This window comes from Molothrus aeneus, chromosome 7 (genome assembly GCF_037042795.1).
Source record: "Molothrus aeneus isolate 106 chromosome 7, BPBGC_Maene_1.0, whole genome shotgun sequence".
Classification (NCBI taxonomy): Eukaryota; Metazoa; Chordata; class Aves; order Passeriformes; family Icteridae; genus Molothrus; species Molothrus aeneus.
In genome coordinates, this window is record NC_089652.1 from 13,524,193 (window position 1) to 13,545,918 (window position 21,726).

Genomic DNA, 21,726 nt, shown 5'->3' on the forward strand with positions numbered 1-21,726 from the left:
TCAGGATTTTTGTACCAGGCCAGCAATAAAATAGCTTTTGCACATGTCAAAGGTTTGTTCTAGATGAGCAAAAAAGCAGATGAAATCTTTGTCTTTCTTACAATCTATACCCACAAAGCACTGACTCAGAAATGACTTGTCCCTGTATGTAATGAAGGCACAGTCCCACCCCATAACATGTGGGGTAGTCCTGGGGACCACATACTTTGACTCTTTCAGGTGCCAGCAAAATTACTGGTGTTGGTTAGCTACACTCGCAGATGGCATGTGAGGCTTCTCAGCAGTGAAGGCAAAAGTTGTACTGAAGGTTAACGTGGCTTTGGGGACATCAGTGATCAGGGGGGAATGCTGGATGAAAGAGGCAGTCAGGAAAGGAGACTGTGATGTTGGTGGTACCCAGGGAGATGAAGGGAAGCGTGTGTGGAACAGGCTGTGAGATCTGGGTACCAGCATGTGATCTAGGGAGGGAGCAGGGATGTGTGATGGGTGTCTCTCTCCCCATACTGATTGATGGGTTTCCTCACAATCCCTACTTGCCCTTCGCTTTCTTGCTCAGGCACAAGGTAGCTTTGTGCTGCTTTGTCCCTGGTCTTGACTCTGGACACAGTGGAGGGATGTTACAAGTCTGGGATGCAAAGCAGAAATTGGGGAGTATTATCACAGAGTTCCACCTTCCTTGTTGGTTTGTGAATTTCACACACTGGGGACAATCCCCTCTCTTTCCCACCTATTTCCTGTTCAGGTCTGACACCTCCTGCCCCCTTTTTCAACCTATTTTAATTTTTCATCCCCTTTCCTTTGCTCCATTTGACTCTTCTTATAATTTCCCACTCTCCACTCCCTCACCTCTCCTTACCCATTCCCAGAGCAATCCTATCTCTCTGGTTGCCTGTGTCAGATCACTGAGAAAACCATCAGCTAAGATGTCCCCCCTGGAGCAGACCCCACACTTAGGAATTAGGATCCCTTCTGTCTTGTTTCCATCCTTTTCCAAGGCATGCCTCAGCACCTACATACCTTCTCTGTAGGGATGAGCACACGAAGCAAAGGGAGCCTGAGTACCCTCCTCAGGAGACTTCCAGAGCCTTTGAGCCAGAATCCTCTGGGACTTACCAGAAGCCCTGAATGTCTTCTGGGAGGCTGCAGGAGCTGCTCAGCTCCACTTCAATCTTGATAATGGCATTTTGCTTCCTGAGAGCCTCCCAAGCAGCCCAGCTGCCACATTCCTCATTCCTGAGAGGCTGTGATGCTCTGCCATGGGTAGAGCACATTGCAGCAGGTCACTGCACTGCTGCTGGGGCAGCGCAGCTCCGAGAGCCTCCGTGCGGAAAGGCGCTGCATCCCACTCTGCTTACAGCAGGATACCGGTCTCAGGAGGGCGCGGTCTTGTTCGTTACAATTAATGAACAGTCGAATGGCTCCACATACTTCCTTATACAGATAGAGCAGTCTGAAAAACAGATTTTAACTTGAGCCCAGGTCCCGGGGAGTGCTGTTGAGTGCTGTTGTGGGGAAACCACAGGAGATGACCAAGGCAGAAGGACTATGATCTCAAACTGTGGTCACCCAGTTTCCAGCTCTCAGTACACTCCTACTTTGTCTTTTGCTACTCTGTACAGCTCCAGCAGGAGAAACTGAGGTATCCTTTTTATTTGCTCAGTTTTCAGCTGTGAGTGCAAGTTATGACCTGACTGGTTCTAAAAATGGCATCTATGTGGTTTATAATTTAATACATGCTAAAATTGACTGACATTATCCATGAGCTGTCTTGGCTGTAAACACTAAGACCTGCATTCAAAATGTTTTGGAATGCAGTACACATGTATTTTTATTGACTCATTCCTGCCCTTTCTATTACACCTTTCTGTCTATTTTGTTCTTTTTATTCTTTCCTTTTTCTTCATAGTAACCTGTAATTTCCATCTTAGGCTTCATTATTCCTTCTCCCTGTACTAATGCCTTTTCACTGAAGTATCTATTTTGAAAATTATTCCACCTAACATAACACTCTTGCCCAGATCTCACTGCAACCCACAGCCTGATCCTACAAAGATCTATCTTGTGCATAATGTGTGAAAATAAGAGTTACTAGCTTCAGTTAAATGACCAACGTACCTCATGTGAAGAGCTGTGCAGAACTTTCAAGGCATCCTAAATCTCTGGCAGGGGTCTCCAGCCCTCTCAGCCCTCTGGCAACTGCTACAGGCTGCAGAACACCTCAGCTGGTACCAACAGCATGAGAACAGCTCCATGTTGAGATGAAAGTGCCTGGGGAACTTCAGCCATAAACAAGCAGCTGCCTAAGCTGAAATTCTCTGAGTTGACAAGGGACTTTTTCTTGCTTCTCCTCTCAATCCTAGGGTATGGAATCAAGATTCAGGCAATACAGCTGAAGACAATGCAGATTTGAGACAGAATCAAGTTAAGCCCTGGGATGCCTTTTTTTTTCCCTACAAAGTAGCACATGGCTGCTGTGGTTTTGTTTTTTTGTTAAAAAAAGTCATCTTACCAATTCTGATCCAGCTTGATCATGTATCATCCTCTAATATCAAATCACATCCACGGCTGAGGATGATTTTGTAGACACAAAGAAGGGAAAAACTCTACATACAAGTACATAATCATATATAGTCTTAAAGCCTTTATTTTAATGCAAAATAAACCAGGTAAAATTTATATAGCCATATGTAACAAAAGATCAAAATCTTTGACGTGGTACTAGAAAAAACCTGTCAAATTACGTGTTGAATTTCTCCCCCAAAACAATCACACATGATTTTTAAATCAGTTTCACTTAAACACACAGATATTGTCAGGATCACAAGTACCTCTCTCTCCCTCACAGTAACACAATAGTGTCTTACAAAGCCTTCCTTCCTATGCAGAGATAGTGAATAGCACTTCTGATTTTGCATGTAAGGCTTAAGGACCCTGCAGGACAACTGCGATGGGGAGCACAGGTGTGGGGCCTTTTCAAAGTGCAAAGCAGCCCCTGCTCAGAGCAGTGTCAGGATGTGGCCCTGGCAGAGCAGTCGCTAGGATTCACTTGCAGCACTAACTCTGATAAACAAATCTGTGATGGCTGGGAGCAAGAGGTAGCACAATTCATCTGTAAAAAAATTAGGCAGCATGTGAAGCTATTTCTAGATAGGAAGCTGGAGTGAATTGGAATTCAGGACTGTATGAACTTTTTCAAGGCAAGAGCCTTTTTTTTTCTTCTCTATGCTTAGTTTCCCCCACAAAGGGCAGTTGATGTTTCTTTACGCATTTGAGGGGTGCCTAGAGACTCCTGCATCATAATATATCACAGTGGTAATGTCGGCTCACAGGCCAAAATCATGGCTCACTAGTGGGTGGTCACTCAGAAAATCCACAGGCTCTTTTTTCTATCTCTTAATCTTTCAACTGCTGGGCCTGGCTGGCCCTGTGCCAGAGCCAGAAATGCAGGCTGCACACCACCAGCTCAGGAAATCAAAGCTTCAGCTTCACGTGAGTGCGGGCCTCTCTCCTTCGGTCTTGATGCCTGCTCACACACACACACACACACACGGGCTGCTCCCGTGGCAAACCCAGCTCTCCCTTCACACCCACTACGTCAGTGACTCTGCTGCTGGACTGGCACATTTTGGATGAGGGAGTGCGAGGCAATTACGTGTCAAGAGCATTTCAGACTCATAATTTTCCCAAACATATGGACATATGGGAAAAGAACAACTTGTTACTTAACGGCTCTTTTGGATTTTGCAAGTGTGTATTTTCAACCGTCAGTTGTAGCACCTCGTGAATTCTGCACGGTACATATTTTTCCACAATATGGTGCTAAAATCATACATTTTATACTGCAGAAAAGCTGACTATATATACTGTAGTTACACATTATACTTTTGAAAATACTGTACCTCTACCAGATATTAAATCAGGAAATGGCAATTTTCTCCCAGAACAATGGCACCAGAGATTGATGAGATGCTCTGTAATACTTTTTGGTCTTGCTCCCCCAGTTAGGTCACACTGTTTTTCCTCCTTAGCTCCTTACCTGTAGGATGCATCCATATATTATACTTACATCTTTTTTTTTTTTTTTTTTTTTTTTGATTGGAAGAAGCTCTCTACTGATTTCTGCTTACTGAGCAGAAGCATCATTTAATAACCTGTTGGGTAAGGTAAGATTAACAGCTTAGAAGGTGTTTGTTTGATTTGTCTGCCTCAACTGAGTGGAGCCAATACCATCAAGGGGAGCTCTTAAGGAAAGATTCAGGTTATGAGGAGACATTGGGCAGGTCCCTCAAAGGCTATAAATAATCTAGGAGCTGTTTCCATCCAGATTTTATTTGGCCCTGGCTCATGAAATACTGTAAATAAGTTCTGTTCACTGTGCTGTGATGCCATTTGAAGGGTTAGTTGAGAGTGATTTACAAAGGCAGTAGCTTATATTCAGAGCTGTTCTTAATTGTGGCCTGGCTTGATAAAGCCACTGTCGCAAACATTAGTTTCTTTGCAGCTGGATCAAATGTATCAGGGGTTATATTTCAAGGAGGGAAAGGAAAGTATTTTAATTTGTTTTTGCTTCAATTTCAACAGGCCTTTATAACACCAGCAGCTATCCTGTGGCTGCCAAGTCCTGGCTGAGTATCCTACAGCATCTAAAGCTTTCAGAGAGAAGTACAGGGCTGTGCAGAGCACGTACATGACAGGCACAGTTTCCTTGGGGAATGTGCCTTATTTATGGAAGGTACTGAGAGACATCCAGCTTTACACCCAACACTCCCTCCAGAGGTTTTTCCCTCCTACATTACTAGGGAAGAGAGCAGAAAGAAATGGAATAAGAAGCAAAGACTCTTGCTTCATAATCAGTTGCATTCCTCTTCCTCCCTCCCTCCCACCAATGCTTCCTCCTGACTGGATTTAGAGCTGTGCCTGCCCCTGCCCCAGGGAGTCCAGCCCTCTATCTGAATCATGGAGGTGCTCCTCTGCCATGGAAAGCTGTCTCCTCTCTCCTGCTTCCCAGCCTGTGGTGGGTGGAGGCTGATGGGAATGCAAGCACTAGAGCCTGCCAGCCACTCAGACAGCTGCAAGTGCTCCTTGTGCCTGAGTGTTATGCCAGGCTCTCACCAGCACCATCAGTGGAGAAGAAAGTAGGCTGGGATTAAATGCTGCTTCTCGTCAGGGCCATTACCTGCTAGCAGGACATACTCCTAGCAGAAACCCTCCTGATGGTATTTAACACCTGGGAAGTGATCTATGTGATTTAATATGTTGCATACCAAATGTGTCAAAATGACATCAAAGAAATCCTTTTGCTTAATCCTTGGCCAGGTCACAGTCTTTTCCTGATGAGGAGAAGAGGCCTAGTGGTTTAGTGACACTTCCAAAAGGCAGAAGTCGAGGAATTAAGGACACTTGGAAATAACATATTTCTAGGTCACAATACTGCATGGTTTCCTCCTGACAAAATCCTTGAGACAGATCTCTAAATGCTCAGAGCCCTCCTGGGTCAGGTCGCACAGGTCCCTGTGGCTGGGGACACACATTTCTGGCTGCAGAGCAAACTCAGGCTGTTTGGGGCAAATGACTGTGCATGTACCCCACTACCCTGTCCCCCCACCATGGCTCTGCTGTGCTGCTGACACCCCTTCACCACCCACACCTTCTCTCTTCCTATGCACAGCTGCAAATAACTTCCCACAAACAGCTCTTCTCACATCTTCCTCCTGGGCCCCAGGGTCTTGAAGCCCTTCCTGTTACTTTCCTTGTCTTTTCCCTCACCCCTTGCTGTGAAAAGCACCTTTCCCCACAGACCTCATGGCCTCTGGTTGCAGGAACTCGAGTAGTTTGGCACTTGGCATGGTGGGGCCCGGCGCTGCCCAAGGCTGAGCTCCTCTCGTGCACGGAAGGCGGCCCCCATGAACAGGTGCCTTGTGGTGGCACTGGGCTGGCTGGGGCAGACACGCTGCTGGCAGGCACTTGGCTCCAACACCGCCTGGAGTGGGCCAGGAATGGGCTGCCTTGATGGAGCCAAGGCAGCACCTGACACAGTAACTTAATACGAATTATGGAGTCCATGCCCATAGTCACCCCCTTGGTCACTTCCTTATAGGCCAGCTCCACTGAAACCCCTCAAGCGACACTTCCTGACAGCAGCTGAGGATCTGTTCTCCAGGGTTTACATTTAAAGACTGCACACTGTATAACTAACCAACACTCACAAGCACGCACTCCCCCCTCTACAGACACGGTTCTCAGGTGGATGCCTGTCCTCTGAGAGCCTGCCCAAGCATAGGGGATAAGGCTTTTTACCCTACTCCAACTGCAGCAGGTGCAATAAGAGAAGACTCTCGATACACAGACTGCAAAAAATGAAGGCTACAAGATAAATGCTGCCACCACCAAAAAGACAGAGGAAGACAGAGGCCAAATCACAAATCTGGAACTGCAGCATCCTTAAAGCAGAGCTGTTGGTCAGGACATGCCTGGAATGTGGCCACCATCTCTGTGGCAGTCCCTTGTCATGATCACACACTAGATACACAAGATGCCCAGCTCTGCAAGAAGTCCGTACTGCATGCTGTGTTCTCACTTAAAAGGCTCTACAACAGCACTCTGAAGTAAACTCTGGTGACTCCGCTGCCCTTACACAGACAGCTATGTACTGTAAAGGTGTAACTGGATTCAGAAAATAGCCCTGAGGTGTATTAAGTGTTGTGTTTCATTCCCAGCAGCCACTTTCTATTTTTAAAAGGAATTAAAAAACACTCAACTGTCTGGTACCTCACATACTCAAAACACATCGTACCTCACGTGGCCTTTGTTCGCCTGTTAGAAAGCACCTAGGCTGAGCCCAGCTCAGTAAGAACGACTCCAGGTCTCGTGTGCCATTCTTACAGGCAGCTACGCTTAGGAACAACTCTACAAGAATGATGTGCCTGAGTCCAGTGTACGGCTATACAGCTGCAGTCATGGGGTTCTTGTGCCTGGGATCCTGTTGCCTGTACTGGTACTGGTCTGGGCTGGTCCCACGGTGTCGGACCATTTCGCTGTAAGCTGGTGCTCGGTGGGACTGCGGAGGGGAAGGCGGCACGTCCTGCCGGAGGGGTCCTTTATGCTGGTTTGCCGTGGGCTGGGCTGGGTAATACTGAGGATACCTCAGTTCTGCCACTCTTGTGTCCGGCACACGGATGTAGTTCCCCTTGGATGGGTGGATAACAGGCTGTCCGCCGTGGTAGTAGGGAAGATCTCTCTCTTTGTACGTTACTCGTGGCCCTGTTAAATATTCTAGTGGCTCTGCAGGTCCACGCCTGAGGAGGAAAAAACATAATAAAGCGCATTAAAAGGCAGTCTACTAGCCCAGTGATACATTATTGTACATACAATCTATGTTTACTTTGGGAGAGGAAATGCCACCTCAAGCATGACAAGTCCTGATGAATGAAAAGAACTTCTGAAGGATAACAAGCTTCCCACCTGCATGCTACAAAAGTCTGTAACATCCAGGACACTTGAGGAAGGGTCCAGTACACATCACAGCCCTTTTACAATGGGGGAGCACTGGAGCCCTTCAGCTTCCAAAGTCAGTCTCCTGTGATCCATTTGCCATAATGGAAACAAAGCTCCTTTAAACAATGCATATTTGACTGAATCTTATCTAGCCTGAGGATAAACAGATGAGTTGGGTCTGCAAGTCTGCAAATCCCATAAGCTTTACATGCACAAATATTCATGCTTTCCAGGCCATTTCCCACTATTCTCTCCCAATATGTCAGCCTGTAAAACTTTCCAAACACCATAGTTGGAAAAACTGGGGAAGAAACACTGGGGATGTAAGGCTACAATACCTGTGTTTAATGGGCAAGTTGCCAACGAGGTTTCAAAAAACCTGTGATCTAAAAGGCCTGATATTACAACAGTCCTGTAACTTGTCTGCATCAGTATGGGTCTCACAAGCCCTAGTTCACGTGAAAAGCAACGTGTGAATATGTCATCCCCGAGGATGTGCCATGGAGTCCTCTCTGTAGCCTTCTGCATCTTAATTTCATGATTTTCACTAATGAAGCATTGATATTTTTTCCTATTACAACTTAACTTGTGATACTTTTGAAATGGCAAAAATAATTGTTCTCACAGACGTGTCACCAGAGCATCCCCAAAAGTTCAATTTAATTAGGAATTTTTGCCAGGCTGACTGCAAATGTCTTTGCAGTTTGGACAAAACCCCTCATTGACTGCATAGGAAGCTTCTCTCCAAATGAGAGCTTAGGGAAGAAGACAGAGGTTTGACCCAAAAGAGGGGCTGGAAGTTGATCAATTATATAGATCAATTACACCTGCTCTGTGTCTTTGGGACTGAACTCATCAACTGTTTAAATATTCTTTGCATAGATTATGAAAAAAAGTCATCATTTTGGTACAGCAGATCAGGTGTTCAAAATTTGTCAATGACTCTCTTGTTCACACAGAGATTTTACAAGCGTGCTCCTTCTTTCTTAACCTGGGCTCCCAGACTCCGCTGGAACTTGTTTAACATGTAGTAAAACAAAACATGTGGTTTTCTGTTGCACTCGTTTAAGCCCATGGGGTAAATCACGGACATAGGCAATGAACAAACATTATCTGCCTTGAAATGAACCTACAATTCTCCTCCTGGAATAACTTAGTGCAAATGTTTCCTGTTTAAAATGGAAAGAGCAAAAGGAAGCATTCCAGGCCATGGACTTTTAGGACCCTATGCTCCCCAGAGACTTTCTGCTTTAAAAACAGAACATTATAAAAGACAGGCACTCCTAGCTTCCCCCCCCACCTCCTGGTGAGACAGTCCAGACAAAGTGCTGAAGGGCCTGAAGCCACTCTCTGAGATACCAAACCACTCTTAACCGTACGTACTGAGACAATTACCGTCACTGCTCACACACCTACACCTTGCAGCAAAGCCTCATTTCCAGAGCAGGCCAAAGAGCTGCTCCACGTTTTTTTCCACATGCATGAAGGCTTGTTCACTAGTCAGTCCCATCACACTCAGCTTTAATGCCTCTGTGCACAAAAACATACTTCCAATCATAAAATGTTCTGCTATGGTAGGAACTGCTTTGTGTCAAGCAGCACACCAAGAGGAACAAATGTCAAACCTACACCCATCACCTTTTAATAAAAGGATCATGCTCAAAATCCTGTACATTGGTTTTATAAGGTGTTCTCATCGGCAGCTATAATCAATGAAATTCTTGTGAATTACATTAAAAAAGGACTGAGCTTGGAACCTGACCCAGAATTCACTGAAAACCCAGTGGTAGCTTTTGGACAGAGCTCTAACTGTAAATTGAATTACTCTAAAAAAACAAATTCAAGATGAATTGGCACCAAAATGATGGCTGACAATGGGACTGAGCCACCAGCATGACATACTGAGCCTTCAGTACACAACTCATGCCTCAACTGACACCAGAGGCCTGCAAGATGCAGGAAAAAAGAGGGGTGCTTTGCCATCCAGCCAAAAGAACTGTTTCCAGGAAAACTCAGCTAGTCCAGTTTTGGGAATGAGTGTTACACTGCTGCCACAGAAGCTGTGACTGTGCAGAGGGTTGTGCACTCAGGCTGCTCTGGCCCAGGACAGTGCAGTGAAGATGGGCCTGGGCGATCAAAGTGTGCCAGACCTGAGAAATGGCCCCAAGCTGCCTGAACTAATGCCATCAGATCCCCACTGCTGTTCCCTCTCCTAGCGACCTAAATCCACCGTCGCTTCACTTACAGCTAACACCAGCTGTGGCTGGGTAGACAAGCTGCAGAGCAACGTGTGGGAAGAGCAAAATCTTTCTTTAAAAGATAGAACCCCAAGTTGTTCACTGTCAGCACCAGTTTCCTTTCTCTGAGGGCAAAACACCCATAGCTGGTATAATTCTTGAGTGTCTTGCCCAGAGTCATGACTTAGCAGCTGGAAGGACAGTTTGTACACAGAGACATGACGGGAATCCACACAAACCTTTTAGGAAAGCCCCAGAAAGACAAGGGTATATGAGTTATTTTAGCAGCCTTGGGGATAATACAAGCAGTAATATAGCCAACAATTAGCAGAATTTTTGCCTGAGTAAAACCTTGGGAAACACTGGTAACTGTCCAAAAGGCTGACTCTGGGCAGCATGACTGAAGGAGGTTTCCCAGAAGATATCCTCATGGCTGCTCCACACTCTCCAGCTCCCTTTCCCTAGTGATCCCAGCAGGTGTTACAGGTACACAAGCTACAATGACACTACTTTTTTTCCCTTTTATGGCAAGCACAGCATGTTGAAGCCAGATTATTTCCCGAGGATTCATTCTTCCTCACCTACCACCCATGCCTGGTGAAGTTCCTTCTCAGAGAGCTGCTCACACTGCAACCAACCAGCCTACAGAGTCTCCATGAACCACTATCTGACCAGTCTTAAAAAACAGCAAAAAACTGCCCTTCCCTCCTCAAGCATGACAAATTAACCATCAGAAAGTTAATCTTTCTAAGGTAAAAGAAACAACTGCAAATACCAAAGCTCTGCCTGCAGAAATGCTGTCACCATTAGCAGTAAGTCTGGGACACTGAGGGCAGTTCCCAGCAGGACGAGGGCAGCTCCTCTGAACCAACAACCTTCTCACTCGATAGCTCACGGTGTAAAAGTACATGCTGTTGTTTATCCTTAAAGAAATTGCCAAAACAAACCAAACCAAACACTTTCTACATGGCAGTTCCTTGTAGATGCTGTGCTTGTTTCTGCAAGAAGGAAAACAACTCCTACCTTTTCCCTCAACAGACACTGCCACCTCTGAGGAGGTCCTAATGAAATTCTTCTCCTCTCTGTACTGTTTTTGTTGGCTTCTGATGAGTTCAGAGTTCACAGGGCCATATCACACCTCCCCAGTGACCCATGGTGTGGGGGTCAAAACAATAATCTCAAGTGGAAAATCAGTGACCCAGGGGAGTGATCAAAAATCCACAAATTGGGTCAAGCAGGTCCAGCCACTCAAAAGGACCAGGCCAGGATCGTGCCCTCTGAGAGAACATGCTGAGTAGGAGCTGCTCTGACTGTCAGCTGTTTTCCAGATTTTTGGCCATTTGTTTGACCTGGGGATGCAGTGCAATTAATGGCAGGCAGAAGGCAGGGAAGCTGACACAACATCCTGGGAAGGAACTGATCTCAGAGCTCAAAACCTGGTTTTGCTGATAGTTCAGCTCTGCTGGGTCCCACTGGAAAGTGCATTATGGATGTGGGCCTAGCTAAAAGCAGAGGCTGGTGCTGCCGGAAGCAATTGAATGAAGGGAGAGAGAAGCACCAGGCTCCACAAAGGACTAGAGTGGGGTAGAGTGAAAACACTTGTCAAAAATGTCAGGAGCAAGGTGCCCCTTAAAATGGTGCCCCTTCTGCTTTGAGGAAGCAAAGTCTCATCTTCCTTCCCCTGCAGAGAAATTACACATCACATACAGGCAGTTGTGAATGTGTTTCACTTCATATGCTGGTTTGCAGCTCTACCGGTTTATCTTTTAAAACGATTCACCAGTTAACAACTGTGATCCATTTTGAGCATTAGGAGCACAAAGTAGACTTGTCCAAGAAAAGCAGGTAATTTGTGACTGATATTCAATTAATGTGTTGTTATTTTCTCTATGACAGGTAAAGCCCAAAGCAGGTTTGTTTTTCTATCTCTGCTTTATTTATCTTCCAAGCACAAAAAATAGAGTATCTTCTAGCTTTACTGCAGAATTTTTAAGAGCTTTTGGGTTTATTTAAAACTGAGCCACAGGATTTGGAACACTTAGGAAAGACTTCTTTTACCCAAAATATTATTTAGTCACAGGTATTTGAAGGTTTCCTCTTTTTTTTTTTTTAACCTCCATTTTAGTAATTCTTCAACTGTGGAAAATCTTACAGAGTAGACTGGCATAAATACCTGATGCTTCAAAAACCTAATCAGAAAAAAAAATTACATTTCAGGTTTACTGCATTTCATTGATAACCTCCATTTGCAGGTCACCTTTAACATCCTTGGAGACATGTGCTTGGGCTATCTAAAAGGAAAGGAAAGCAAAATGAAGGTCTAACTGCTCGTGCTGTGCCCCATCACGTTGGGGGTTTGGATTTCATTGTGACAAAGGGTTTTTCTTCCCTCTGTTCTATAGGGAAAGTCACAGAGGTCACCCTCTTAGTGCCTGGTAAAAAGCAAGGAAGGGAATGCTCTCTTCTTACATCACTATCTCCTCCTTGCTGCTGAGGGAGTATTTTGCAAGGGATATAATCTCACAAGAAAACCTGCCTTCTTACTTTGTTAGAGAGTACTTCTTGAAATAAACTTCAAAGACAGCCACAGACTAAGTAGCAAATGGAAAGCCCACATTTGGCTGCAGTCTCTTTCATGTCTAAGCAAGACATACAGAGACTCTGGGTGATGGCATCAGACAACCCAGGCTGTGATTAAAGAACAGGAGAAAGCAACAAGATCCTATCTGTGTCCAAATTCTCAGTGAAGAACTCCACTGTATGCAGTGTGATTGTGTGATGTTTGTTCTCAGCCTGGGGGATCTACTTTTAAAGAAGAAAAGAGAAGCTGATGTAAGAATTAAATTATGCAAACAATCTTGAAGTATCAAATACATTACACTGTGTCTTTTTAAAGCTCTTCTCAACAAACACTAAAAACAATTAACTGAAAAGATCACGTAGTGCCTATCTCTCCAGATAAAGTATTAAAGATACTGCAGTGCTGTTTGTAGTCAGTGGCTCTAAGAACTCCTGTTGCTTAATATTCAACATGCATATAACATAAATAAATTAATGAAATTTCAAATCACTGCAGATTTCAAAGAAATCACTGAGATGCATTAATGTGGGTCTCTGTATCTTAATAGGTGAGATAATCCTATAATAAATATTCTTTGCCCTTTCAGATCAATACTTCCCACAGCCAAATAAAGGGTTTGCATTTAAAATTCACTGGGAATCAAATTTGGTATCTTAGTGCTGGGAAGAATCTGCAGCACAAGGAAGCGCTCAGTGGCTGCTGTCTGTGAGAGAGGCTTGTACCCCACAGAAGAAGGCAGATGTCTTGCAGTGTCATACTAACCTCTAACACACCATACACACTTTATTTATGGGCTGAGCTGGTGGAGGTGCTTCCTTCTCCTGTTCTTTTATCAACAATACAAGGCTGAAAAATCAGATAACATAAACGAATACAATCCCTGGCTCTCATGTAGCACATGCCATGCAGAGAGAGCTGTTTTTAGTTTGAGGACTGTGTTTGGAATTCCTTCAGTGTCAGGTTTCCAGTTACCAGACCCTCTTCCCTGGGCCAGGCACGACTGCGGTCGGACTGGATTAGCAGAACACTCCACAATGTATATTACACAGCTCTGACTTCCACAGGCTTTGCAGACTCATAAAAATAATGATCATTTAATGACCTGCATTTCAAGGTGGGGGGGGGGGGTGTGTGTGTGAGTGGTGGGTGTAAGAGTGGAAGAATCTCTCTACCCTTTTTAAAGAATTCCTATTTGGTTTTGGTTTGGAGAAGGACGAGTCCAGATAAGTTTGTTTGAAATTTGAGCAATACATTCCAGATGCAATGCAGACAGGCCTGATTCTCTTCTCTTGCATACACTTTTGCAAAGTCTAAAGTGGTGCTAAGTGGCCTGAATATAAGAGTTTATATGCACAGTTTCTCTCTCCCTTCAATATTACAGCTTAAAATATGTAGAAACAAACAGTTAAAACACCACAATCCCAGCAGGTAAGTGCAGCGAGGTGTTTATATTTCTCTAGTTGAAGTCCAGCCTTAAAGCAGCTGGAGAACTAAGTCCTTTATTGTTTGCAGAGGGCCACACCACAGAGGTGTTGGGCCCCAGCTGCTCTCTGGGCCATTTTTAGCAATTGGAGACATTCAGGTGTCACACTTGCTTTTAAATCTAAGACCAAGTGTACAATTAAATCACATACCAGCTTTTCATGCAGGGGAGCAGACTGCAGAAACAGTGGTAAGATAGGCAAGCAGTGTCTGACAGGTTTAAAACTTTACTGTAATATTAGGTATGACTTCTTATGACAGCATGAACAACTTATTTTGTCTGCAAGAAAATAGATTGTTCTCAATCCCTAATGGAGCAAACTATGTCACAGATTGGTTAACATCAGAATTTAGAGTGCCATTTATTTAAACTCCCTCCCATCAGCAACCAAACCATAAGACAGTGTTGCTGCTTTGCTCCAGCATTAGTTTATTTTCCACAGCAAATCTCAGACCAGTTTCTGATAATCTCATCCTGCAGGCAAAGCTCCCCTTTCTCTCCTTCCCTAAATCCAACCTACAAATATAGGAACTGTGACAACCAGGATTAAAACCCTGAAATCAACAAAAACAAAACTTGAAATGGTGCTGGTGCTCTATAAATGCCTAAAAAGCATTCACAACAACTAGTGCAATAATCCTTCCTACTCAATTCCTCACTTATTTTGTTCATATGCTCTCAGGCGTGGTACATCTCTTCTACCAGAAGGCATAAAATAAAGTAGCACCTATTGAACAAGACATTGCATTCTGTGATCTCCTCAAGCTTAAAGGGATCTTAAGTAGATTGGTACTTTAAGTAGCGAGTCATTACAACATGTGTCATTTCAGATGTTCCTCATTATTCAGCACAACATAATGCCGTGTGAGTCATTAACCTCTGGGCACTGGTAACCCACTCTCAATGCTAAGCAGTCATGCTTGTTGCTCAGGAACACCCATGTTCCGCTGGGGAGAGACCTGGCTGAGATTTCAAGGTCTCTTTGGTCTTTTGTTTTGCAGATCAGTGGGGACCAAAAGCTCTTCCTATAGACTAAAAGAGTTCTTGGCCTTTGGTCTTCTGAGTCACATTTCTGAGAAGATGCTGACCAAGTTACTTTGGAGGGGAGAAAACTTCTTTTTAAAGGACATATGCTTCTTAAGCCAGCAAGAGAAGCAACTGTTTAGGCTTCTCAGTTGAATTTTGCATTTAAATGCAAATTCAAACTAATAAACAAAGTACTGCCACTACTGGAGCAAGATGCTGAAGTGAATACTGTGCTATGGTAATACTTGCCCTGTCTTACCGTGTAGCAACTCCCAACAGATAGGGGCACCCTGCTCCCCCTGCCCTGAGAACAGGCAGCTGCCTTCCTCAAGAGCAGGCAGTCTGGGAGAGGGCAGCAAGATGCAGAGGTGAGACTCCAACACGAGCTTCAGTGCAGCAGCAGCACAAAAGGCAGAAATACCACCCGGACCCCTTTGCCTCACCCTGACCCTTCTAGAGGTCTCTGCTTTTTTGAAGGCTAACAGAGTAGAAATTAAGGAGTCTGTGGTGGTTTAGGAGCTTTTAATTTGATTTAAAAGAAATTCTGTTGCCATAGTCAAAATTGTTTTTCAGAAGGAATTGATCACACTCCAGAAGAGCTCCTCCCCAGCAGGGAAACCTCTGCCCTTTGCCTGCCCATTCAGAGCACAACTGCTATCCATGCTGGTTTTGTGGAGTGCTTTCAGAAATGCATAAACCCAAATTCTACCCTGTTCTCATTTTGCATTCAAAATGAATTTAAAGCATAGTGATCATTCAGCTGTACTATTCAAATGATTTTCAACTAATAACAGAAATCATTAAAAGAATCTTCCTAAGTAATAATAACCTGGGCCCAGGTCTTTACTATTCAGCCACTGGGACCTTAACATGATGTCTGATCTTTAGTGGGCTAGTAAAAATTTGTAAGAAGTGGTTATTAATGTTATTACCAAGCTTTTAGGCTTTTTTTTTCCTCTTAGTGCATTTCTCATTTAAATTAAAGCACTCCTTGCAGCACTTTCTCCCATTGCCATGATGAAGCATGGCTGTCAATTCTGCCTCCAATGGCACAAACTGGGTAGTAAAACCATGCTTCAGTAAAAAAGGAATACGTAGCTGGTTATTTTTTCCTTCAATGTTTCTTTCAGGTCCAGACATTCTGTTAAACTCACTGTGACATATCATTCTTTTTTTTTTTCCCTTTGTAACAAAGGCGAAGCTCAAGACCCAGAGAAGAAGGATGGCTGTTTGGGGGGGGGGGGGGGGGGGGGGCAAGAGGGACCTTAAAAACAATCAGCTCTTATTTCTTTCTTCAGGCAGTATTTCAGTCCCCATTGTTTCCCTACTGCTCATGTACTGATTTTCTCCTAAACAGCACAAACAGCCTGTAAGTACATCCTCCCCCCAATATTTTCTTTTGTTAGAACCTTTCATTTCTATACAGGCATTAGATTATACATTTCCTGGCTTGCTGCACTCCATTAACACTCTGGTAACCACCCATTTTCCAGCTAGCCATTAAACACCACCTTTCATAATTGAGATTTAAAGGCTCAGGGTATGATAAACAGCTGAAGTTATAACTTTACAGCTGCCTCTATAGAAGTGTGTAAATCTCCAGATTTGGATAGGCAAATCAGTTAATTAGACTTGCATTAAGCCACAAACTTTGCGGGTGCTCTGACAGCAGATGTCCTGAAGTTGTGCTTTAAATAACAAGGGTCAAACCCTCAATCCCAGGGGGCTGGGACAGACGGAAACGTCCCACCCGGTGCCCAGGGAGCGGTAGCGCTGAGTGCAGCTGCTGTGACTCGCAGCCGGCCCCAGCGCCCATTCCAGCTGTGTTTGTGCTGGCTCCTTCCTGCAGAGCTCCTGCACTTACACCAGCAGCAGCAACTCCCGGCTGGACCCGCTCTACCTGCTGCCTCTGCTGGAGGCAGCCCTGGGCTTATCACCCCACCTATTCTGCCTGTCAGCTCACAGGCTGCTCTCAAAGCAGGACCCACCAGTTTTGGGACTGAGCAGAGCTTCCCCCTGCCCCTAGCTGCGGCTGACGACACTTCACTTGCATGACCCTGAGTCACTGCTGGCCAGTAAAAGTTCAGAGCTGGTGACATTTGGAGCTGCAGCCACCAGTCTCTTTAGGGGCATGGGCAGTAAGAGGTTAATCTTCGGTCGTGAGGCCCAAGGGCCTGTGCTCCACCTCTGGAGTTATCTCTAGGTTGCTGCATTTAAAAATACTGTATGTAATTAACTGTTATCAGGTTGTTAAGCAGCGTGCTGAAGTGTGAACTTATCATTCAATTGTTTCCTTTATTTACGAAGCCCTGCCATTCTCTTAGGCAGCAGCCTGGGACAGGCTGTTGACTTGCTCAGATGAGGAGGGTTTGGCACGCCAGATCCTGGGAGCAGAAGCAGATTCTGGAGAAGTGAGATACAGACGAGAATCTGCAAACACCCCCTCAAGATGTCCTGTAGAACAGCTGTACTTGAAAGAGACACGCACACATGGCACCACTGCCAAATACATCACTCTGAGGTTGCTTTGAGACCTGAACCACTGAGTATGGAGGAAACACACAATATAGCTCCCAACTGCTTTATGGGCACAGGTGGAGTTTTTACTCCTGTATATGCTATTAGCTGTAATGCCTATAGATATACACAAATATGTTCCATTCCCACATGAAAACAATATAACTGCTGACTTTCATACACATCTGAGCTCAGTTCTTCCCTATTTAATTTGCTGGACATTGTTTTCTTAAGCAAATCTGGAAGTCAGAGGTCATCATGTTAGACCACAAGATGGAGGTGGGTGGACAGGACAATAGCACAAGATGCCACAGCCCCTGCTGTCTTCTCTGCCTCCTTCAGCAAAGCCTAGGCTTGGATTCCTAGAACCCATCACATTTTTTACCACTATCCCCTCCTGGCCTGGCTACTGTTTTCTTCACTTTCCATGCCTGCAGCACCAGCCCTGGCAGCACCAGCCAGGTGTCCCAAATGACATGAGACATCATTAGATCTGTGTGATTTTCTTCCATGCATTCCTGGCCTGGGGCAGCACCATGCACCCACAGCAGGATTTACTTGCATGGTCCCTGGGCACGCAGCATCCTTTGCTCTTTAGGAACTGGTACAACCACCAATGTTGCTGATTGGTGCAATCCTACATGCATCCTCCCGAACACTTCCAATAAATGAGATGTGCAGCTTCTAAACAAACTTCTGTGCCATCTGCACACTGTGCTGCATGACAGACAACAAGATAAAATTTGCAACAGCAAAGACCTTAGAGCAAAACAACCTTTTAGAGAGAGCAAGTACAGGCTGTTGTAACAGTTCTATCAGCTTAGTCATGTATCTAGAACAGAAAACATCAGGATCCTGAAGCTGAAAGAGGAGCGCACAGCTTTAAAAAATGCTTTAAAGACACACCAAAACACTGCATCCTTGGCAAAGAGATGTCAATAGCTGGGAGTTAGTGATACCTGAGAGAGGTGACAGCACAGCACTTGGAATGCAGGGTAGAGGCAAGCCAGCATTGAGACAGAGAGAGGTTTTGGACAGCACTACCTGGTATAGACTTCAATTTATTTTGAAAGGACACATACATCATGTATCAAAGATCTGCAACAAAGTCTTACATGCAGGACTCTATGGAGGCAGCAGCTTCAGCTGACATTACAAGGAATAGCACCACAATCAAGAGGCATCCCCACCCCCCCAGGAAGGCTGCTGTGTGCCATCAGTGAGAAAAAGAGAAGCAATAGTGCCTGGTAAGAACCTGGCCAAGATTCTAGACAGCATGTCTCAATTTAGCTGGGAGAAAAAAAAATTAAATAAAACCACCCTCTAACTTGAAACAATCTTTTACATAATGAATCAATCAATTATCTTTGCTCTAGTATGTTCAAATCAAGGGAATCATCATTGAAAATAACAACCAATTTATATAGCTCATTTAAAGCCACAGTAAGCTAGGCTGCTGATTCACTAATGAACAATAAAGGTCACTACTATAATATCTCTCCAAGTACTTTCAGATTGTGTGGTGTGATAGACTTGAAGTGGCAAGTTCATAAAAAACCCATCAAGATACTTTGCAGGGACAAGTAAAGACGGAAAAACATCTGTGCTTTGCCTGGATACCAGACTGAGAAAAGGGAATAACTTCAGTGCAATGAAGAACTTTGTGCCCCAGAGTCATCCAGCCACAGCTAAAGCCTCTGGATGTCAATGGATGCATTTCAATGATCTTTGGATTGAGCTTTTGTATAGAATGGTATCTGCAAGGGGAGGAAAGGGCAGGGAGAGAATGAAACATCTGTATCCTGGAATGAAATCAGGAAGTTAAGGCTTGACAGCCTTAGACAGCAAATAAATTGTACCTTGGGTACTAAACGTAGGTTGCTGAAATGCCTCACTTCAAGTGGAAACATTTCTTTTCAGTTGTGTCTTTCAGGTATTCAGAGAAAAGCCTGACGAGAATGCTGCTAATTTATGTTTTACTTTTTCAGTGCCCATGATCTAGAAAATGGTACATACCTGCAATTACGAAGAAAGAAGATATTCTGCCAAGATGAACAACACACCTCTGCTCTGTGGATGTTAGATCCATGATCATTAACAGTGTGGCAACTGGGGCAATGTAGTGGAGTGTGCCCTAATCTGCAACATCACGTGTGGGACTATTACCAGAACCAGATGTTTCAGAGGAAGCTGCAATTCGTGGAAAATTAATAGTTTGCAAAGGTCTTACAGCATAAAAGAACCTCACCCTTCCTCCTCAGATGTTAACTCAAACAAAAGCAACTGTTGGTCTAAGCTTGGGTTTGCAGAAAGGTGAAGGTTTCAGAAACACAAAACACTTGATGACATTTCTATACTTGCAGATGTTGATATTAAAAACCCCCAAACATGATAATATTTAACCTTCACAGACCTACTATTTGAAGCCTATAGGAAAAAAGCACAATGGAGTAGAGAGAGCCTGTGGTGAGTTGAGAAAGATGTCTTTCCAAATCCCAATGTTAAATCTTTAATGCTGACTTGGATTCCTCTTGAAAAAAAAGAAAAAAAAAAGAAAAAAAAAAGAAAAAAAAAAGAAAAAAAAAAGATGTGTAATTCTACTGCCAGTAAAATAGGACTTTCTTTAAAAGAACTTTGCAACATTTCAAAGGCCCCCCCTTTTTAATGAACAAAAAGTAAAAGAGAGAAACATCATATTATATCAAGCAGCTACAATATAACCCACTACTCAAGAACATCATTACAATTTCTAAATCAGAAAAGCACAAAGTAGCAATGTCATTTTGAGGATGCAAAATCATCTCTGTATACTATAAGTCCCTTGAAAAACTTATAAAACTTGTGGTATAAACTAGCACAACTGAAAATGAAATATCTAAGGAGGAAAAGACCAGGGTTAAGGGTTCTGTATTGATTTTTTCCCCCTCACATTGGGATTAAAGCGATTTCAGCTGGGACCCAGAATTACAGATGTAATTATAATTTCCATTTATATTTTTAGACTGTGTACAAAGAAGTGTAATAATGGACAGCTGAACATTTTCCATTGTTCATTAAAAATGAAATGTTTCTGATGAAATCTCTGTAAGACCAAGTACCACTGCAGCAATCTCTCAGTAACAGATCTTGCTTCAGATGTTTGGTGAGGAGAGACAAGGGAGAGTTGCCACCCCCTCATACAAAGAAATCAAACCAAAATGACATTAGGTTGTTATTCCCCTCAATAATACTAAAGAGATTTCACGTTAAGATTAGTAACAAGTCTTTTCAAAGAAAAAGTCAAATTATCATTAAATAACCTTTGCTGACATTATTTACAGAGTAGGTAACACAAAGCATTGCATTAAGGAGGCATTATTTAAACCACATAAGGTGTAAGGAGTGAAAAAGAGGAATTTCTCCAAGTACCACTGCCTGTCTGCCATCCTTCTTTCATCCTTTACAATGTCCATTTAAGCCCAGGTTTCCTGGAGCTTTCTGATAGCAAATAACTGCTATTGAAAAGCCAATTGTATTCAAGGTAAAGCAGGTGCTTAAGTGCTCTGATGGATCTGGGCCTAAAAATTCAAGTTGTAAACCCCAACTCAATTTCAAATGACTAATTGAATTTGCCTTTCTTTTTTTTTTTTTTTAATTCCCTTTTGTTTTAAACCGATCTGCTCTGTGCTTTCTGCCACAAAGCAGGGTGGAGTCAGTACCACAGCACAGCCTGTCCCACCACGCTGCTCCCTCTTGCCATTCCAGAGGGGCAAGGAGATCCATACAGAAACACTCAAAAATGCTCAAATCCAGCACTGGCATGTTCAGGCAGCCTAAATTCAGTCTAATTCCCAAGTCAGTGAGAAACCCAGATGCCTTCAGAGACCTGTACAAAGCTAATTAGAAGACTACCAGAAGTCTACACACAGCGAAGTCACATGGGTTTTCTGAGCACGGCTACTGGGATCCTCAAAGCTTTTAACTGATTCTGGAAATCTTTAATCGCTGAATGTACAGCTGTAAAGTGTGTTTGCTGTTTGAGCATCTTTGGAGGAAGGACTGTTAGCATCCTTTTTCCTACATGCTTTGTCCCAGCTATTGTGTTGGCTGGTTGAATTCAGTTCAAGACCATATCACTATTATCTCCTTAAAAAAGCAAAACAAGGGGAGAAACTGTGGCCATACCATGCTTCTAAAAATACGTTTTTTCTATACTGAAGACAAGTCAGTTCTCAGTAAACAAACATGCCTTTTCTTTAAAGCATAGGATCTCAGATTGAACAAAAACTCATAGCAAAAATGTTAAATGAGGGTCCAAAACCAGGAGACACATGGGTATATATATAGCAGTGCACTAACTAGCCCCTAGATCCAAGCGAAAATCCAGTCACATGAATTTTCACTGTGAA

The 21,726-nt window shown here is 43.8% G+C and overlaps 1 protein-coding gene across 2 annotated transcripts in view; it reads right to left on the reverse strand.

The window, feature by feature from the left end:
- Positions 1–2,626: 2,626 nt before the first annotated feature.
- PARD3B (par-3 family cell polarity regulator beta) overlaps positions 2,627–21,726 on the reverse strand; it is a 394,093-nt gene continuing 374,993 nt past the window's right edge. For both annotated transcript variants that reach the window (XM_066553233.1, XM_066553232.1), the window contains one exon: positions 2,627–7,295. In XM_066553233.1, coding sequence (XP_066409330.1) covers positions 6,941–7,295 — 355 coding nt within the window. In that variant the 3' untranslated portion in view covers positions 2,627–6,940. The remainder of the gene's footprint in view (positions 7,296–21,726) is intronic.